This window comes from Nematolebias whitei, chromosome 22, assembly GCF_014905685.2.
Source record: "Nematolebias whitei isolate Nwh7 chromosome 22, NemWhi1, whole genome shotgun sequence".
NCBI classification, from domain to species: domain Eukaryota; kingdom Metazoa; phylum Chordata; class Actinopteri; order Cyprinodontiformes; family Rivulidae; genus Nematolebias; species Nematolebias whitei.
This window is the reverse complement of record NC_056519.1, coordinates 298,926-304,656: the sequence shown is the minus strand read 5'-3', so window position 1 is coordinate 304,656 and position 5,731 is coordinate 298,926. Positions and strand designations below refer to the sequence as shown.

Below are 5,731 nucleotides of genomic sequence, written 5' to 3'. Positions count from 1 at the left end.
TTTCCAACATAACGAGCTGCTGCACTTCCTGTTTCCAACACAACGAGCTGCTGCACTTCCTGTTTCCAACATAACGAGCTGCTGCACTTCCTGTTTCCAACATAACTAGCTGCTGCATTTCCTGTTTCCAACATAACGACCTGCTGCATTTCCTGTTTCCAACATAACGAGCTGCTGCACTTCCTGTTTCACTCTCATCATTTTGTCTTTCAGCTTCGATGATGCTGTCACTCACACACACACAACTGAAACCAAGTGTCTGGTGAGTGGGAGAACACCGTGCACACGTTTCATATATAAATAACAGAATGAACTCTCCGTGCACACGTTTCTGATGGAAGTAACAGAATGAACTCTCCGTGCACACGTTTCTGATCTAGATAACAGACTGAACTGGGCGTTTGTGATGTTTGCTGTCGTGTGGGGAAGCGCTGAATGAAACTCTGATTGTTGTGCAGGTTGTCAACAAAGAAGACAAACCCTATTATCAGATCACATGTGGGGAGCGCACGGAGCACGTGGCACCGGAGGATGTTGCAAAACACATCTTCCTCAAAATGAAAGGTAGCTGGAGTGAAACGTGCACTGTCTGTGTAAATAATCAGTAAAGTGACTGGTGTTGAAGAAACTGACAGGCAGTAGTTGTGGAATGTGTTGACGTGTAAATAATGATCATGAGTTGAGCGACACGTGTTTCCACAGAGACGGCTCAGTCAGCTCTGGGCTCGGATGTCACCGACACGGTTATTACCGTTCCCTTTGATTTTGCACGTTCTCAGAAGTGTGCCTTGAGGTGAGTCGTCCTGGGAGCTGAACAGATTCTTCGGTGACGTGAAGGACTTCTGGTTGCTCACGTGTGTTTGTTGCAGGGAAGCAGCTGAAGCTGCAGGTTTCCATGTCCTGAGGATGATCCATGAACCTTCTGCTGCTCTGCTGGCCTACAACATCGGACAGGACTGCTCCTCTGGAAAGAGGTACAACATCTGCTGATTCCACAGGATGGAGGGATGGGTAGAAGAATGGAGGGAGGGATGAATGGAAGGATTGATGGAGTAACTGATTGACTGACTGATTATCTTGAAGAAAAGAACCAGCGATCAAAGGTTTTTCCTGCCGCTTGAATCTGACCTTGAACTCACCGCAGGAGCAGGTGATGTGTTCAGTGTCAGCTGGCTCACTAGTAAAACACTCAGGTGTGTTTCTGAGCCACAGCCAGGTGTGTTGTATCCCCAGGGGTGCGGTGTGGGGGTGGTGTCTCAAAGGACACCGCTCCTGTGGAGCTGTGTATGTTGACGATGTGTTGGTGTCCACAGCCATGTTCTGGTCTACAAGCTGGGTGGGACGTCTCTGAACGTGACGGCGCTGCAGATCAACGGAGGACTGGTCCGAGTCGTCTGCACCGACACCGATCACAGCATCGGGGGGGAGAGCTTCACCCAGGCCCTGGTCCAGCACCTGGCCTCGGAGTTCAAACGGTACGCTGGGGTGAGGCTCGAACACACGCCTGACACGGTGGCTCAGAATTCAACAAACTGGCTTTGTTTTCAAAATGAAGATGTCTGCTGTTGTGTGTTTGTTGTCCAGGAGCTTCATGTTGTTTTTTCATTCATTCAACCTTTATTTAGACAGATAAGTCACATGAGCCTAGAAGACTCATTTACAAATGAGACCTGTTTATAGACCGACAAAAAGTAGTGAAACGGGACACATGCAGGAATTTGGAGGCGAAAATATTCCTATCAGACTTTTTCTTCTTGGCTGAGAAGAAAAAAACTGATATTAAAAAACACCTCACACAAACAAGCACATAGTGACGTAGACATTCTGCAGAGGTGGGGAAACGACGAGAGCGATGAGCAATGTCCATGGACGCTCTCGAGGACACTGTAAGAGTTCTGATAAGGATGGAATAATCAGCCAATGTCCTCTGGTGAGATCCATAAACTTTTTTTTTTTCATTGACCTTTATTTATCCAGGTAGTCCCATTGAGCCACGAGAACTCATTTTCAAGCGAGACCTGTTTAGGGAGCAGATGGGGTTTAAGGGCCTTGCTCATGGGCCCAGAGTGGGGCAAATGAGGGTGGGGGCAGGTGTGGGTGCTTCACCTACCCCACCCACAATTTTGATGTTGTCGGGGCCGGCCCACCTCTCTAACCTCTGCGCCACCACTCCCCACATAAACATTCTTGAGGTATGCCGAGGAATGGCCAAGAATAACGACTGAGAACCTAAGAGTCCTGAAATGATGACACCATGTTTATTCAGCTGGTTTCCGTGGGGGGTTGGTGAGCATCAGATCACATGTTCTCCAGGTGAATTCAGATAAGATGGCCTTCAAGGCCAACCAAAGGAACCAAATTCAGATAAACACACAGTTGTTTTGAGGACAGGCAGAACTTAATGGCATCTACCTTGAGTCTGTGTTGGTCAACTCGGTTCCGAAATGTCCAAATTACATGGCCACACCGATGGAACTTGACTGAGTAAAATCCTCGAGATCTGATCCATTCAGCCCAAAGCATTTGAGTCTGGGTACTCGAGGCACGAACCAAGCCATCATAAAGGCAAGCAGTGTGATCGGGTCCAAATTTGCTGCAGACGACTTCCTTGATTGTTGATAAAACCAGCAACCAGCCGAATCCAAAATAGCAGGAACCAGTTATCATAAATCCAATTAAATATGCGTCCTTAAAATACACAAATGGCAGCAGAGATAGACACATCATTAAGTCTTCAAGTCGATGAGATATCCAGCTGCGTGCCAACAGGGCAAATCGGCTCGCCTACAGCCTGTCTTCTCTTCAAGAAATGTTGTAAATTGTGTTGAGGGACCAACTGATCAAATAAAGTCTATAATTATGGTTCAGAAGATATGAAGAGAGGCTCAGAAGCAGTTTCACAGACAGACAGAGCAGCAAAGCGGAGAGGGAGAGGAGGGGAAAAGCCTCCGACCTCGACAAGAGCAAGTGGTGAAGTGATGTTGTGTATTTGTTGTGCAGGAGCTTCAGACACGATGTGAATAGCAACCCTCGGGCGCTGCTGAAACTCATGAACAGTGCAGACATGGTGAAACACTCGCTCTCCTCTCTGGGATCAGCCAACTGCTTCGTTGATTCTCTGCATGACGGCATTGACTTTGAATGCACCATCTCCAGGTGAGCTATTGAATCTCATGACGGCTTTGTCTTTAAATGCACCGTCTCCATGTGATGTGTCACCAATGGTTCCTCTAATACTTAAGCTACTACACTGTGTTCGTTAGACTGTGACTAGGATTCTTGAGAGAAGCGAAACGTGCTTTATTCACACAAGGAGAGCTGTTGGTCAGGCAGGTTTTTTTGTGCCATTACCTCTTTAATAGTTATTGAATCATGTGTTACTTGTGTAGGAAAACTAGATGTTAATAATTGACCCATTAAAATACACCAGAATGCAGGAAACGGCCTCTAATTTATTCAATTTTTTTCTGGGGGAGGACCCCCAGACCCTCCCACCAGTGTCACCCCCCACCCACACCTACATACACATTAAAATGCTTCTGACGCCAATAGCCACCGTGTTGCTAACCATTTTCCAGAGCAGGACCCTCACCCAGGCCACAACTGGACCACGACCCAGACAAAAGCAGAACTCACATTTAACATACTACTCATCTCATGAACAACAAGATTATTGTCTCTTTCATTTGAAGTGGTTCAGATCACATCTAATAAAAGTAAATGAATGAAAGTGAACTAATGGAAATTGCTATAATTTGATGATTTTAATAAGGCGTGTAACTTGCTATGAGACCAGGTGTGGTACTGGTGTAGTGGAGTGCTGTACGACTGTGTGTGGAGGTGAATGTGAGGTCACAGATTATGTTGTAAAGAGCTTTCTCTTGGTCATATTGACTTGTACTTTATAAGTACAGTCCATTTACCTTTAAGATGTTTTTCTGTTTAAAATGTTTGTTTGTTGTGACACTGGTGTTAAAAAGATTACTTTAGAGTAAAGGATGGAAAGCAGTAAGACGGTGAACCTTTTGATGCAGCCTTCAGCAACAGTCCAAGGCTGACTCTTGACCTCACCTGACCTCACCTCTACTGTACTAGTTGCTCCATCATTTCTGTCAAATGATGGGATCCAATTTGTACAATTATGCAGGTAATTTTTTATCAGTTGAAATAATAGTAAACTGCAGATGGGTACAAATATGATAAATATTTGTGATAGAGGTGGTGACAATCAACAAGAAGCAGATTAAACTTCAGGTCTGAAGGCTTTTCATTGTTGATGAACATCTGTGCGTTTCTGAGAAAAGTGAAAAGCCCAATTTTAACCTTTGAATGTTTCTTTGAATCTCCACAGAGCTCGTTTTGAGCTGCTCTGCTCTTCACTCTTCAACAGAAGCATCCAGCCAATCAGGACGCTGCTCGACAAGGCTGGCCTGACTGCCAACGACATTAACAAGGTATGGTGCAGTGTCTCCCCCAGGAAGCTCCGCCCACCTAAGAACTGAGCGCCCCTCCTACCAAATCTCCCACACAGCTCCGACATTTCCAATGATATCTTTCTTACATCCTTCTACCAATATACCCACTGTCCCTCCTCTGGACATGTCCAAACCACTGTCCCTCCTCTGGACATGTCCAAACCACTGTCCCTCCTCTGGACATGTCCAAACCACTGTCCCTCCTCTGGACATGTCCAAACCATCTCAGTGTGTCCTCTCTAACTTTATCTCCCAGTTGTTCAACCTGTGCTGTACCTCTGATGATCTCATTCCTGATCTTCTCCATCCTTGTCTCTCCTAAGGAGAACCTCAACATCTTCATTTCTGACACTTCCAGTTCTGTCTTCTGTCTTTTTGTCCATGTCTCTGTCTCCAGACCGTACAACATAGCTGGTCTCACCACTGTCTTGTGAACTTTTCCTTTGAATTTTTGCTGACACCACTCCCATCCATCCATCCTCTTCCGCTTATTCCGAAGTCGGGTCTTGAGGGCAGCATCTTGAGCAGGGAGGTCCAGACATCTCTTTCCACAGCCACCTCTTCTAGCTCTTCTGAGAGGACCCCAAGGTGCTCCCAGGCCAACTGAGAGACAGTCTCTCCAGCATGTCCTGGGTCTTCCCCGGGGTCTCCTCCCAGTCAGACATGCCCAAAGCGTCCAGGGGGCATCCTTACCAGATGCACCTCAACTGACTCCTCTGGATGTGGAGGAGGATGTGGTACTCGCATTATAGTTAATAATAATGATACCATATTCACTCTGAGAAAATGGGACCAGTTTAACTCTGGGACAATGAGACCAGATTCACTCTGGGAAAATGGGACCAGTTTAAATCTGGGACAATGTTTAACTCTGTGAGGCCAGTTTAATTTTTTCCTTCAACCTTTATTTCTACATTCCTTTATTTCTATTAATGCCATTGAGCCTCGGGAACTCATTTATAAGAGAGACCTGATTTATCAAAAGGTGATGACAACAATGGACAAGAACGACAACAATAGACGATTATAAAAGAGGCATATATACAATGTTAAGTTTCTCTTTTTTTACAAATCAAAACAATCAAAACAAAAGCAACCAAAAGGTCAAGAGGAATATAAGGCAATTTAGAAAACTAAAAACAGGAACATCTGCAGGACCTGAACAGATGTTTGAAGCCACTTAGAGAGGTCAAAATTGAAAGCTTCAGGTCTTTTTACAAGATGTTCCAGGAAACAGGAGCGGAGTAGGAGAAGGT

General features: G+C 45.5%; 1 protein-coding gene across 2 annotated transcripts in view; it reads left to right on the top strand.

The window, feature by feature from the left end:
* Positions 1–213: 213 nt before the first annotated feature.
* Positions 214–5,731, top strand: part of hspa14 (heat shock protein 14) — a gene marked incomplete at its 5' end in the record, with an annotated part of 25,846 nt that continues 20,328 nt past the window's right edge. The window contains 7 exon segments of one of the 2 annotated variants that reach the window (XM_037696087.1): positions 214–262; positions 459–564; positions 703–793; positions 870–974; positions 1,314–1,475; positions 3,001–3,156; positions 4,391–4,454. In XM_037696087.1, coding sequence (XP_037552015.1) covers positions 214–262; positions 459–564; positions 703–793; positions 870–974; positions 1,314–1,475; positions 3,001–3,156; positions 4,391–4,454 — 733 coding nt within the window. 2 annotated transcript variants of the gene reach the window in all.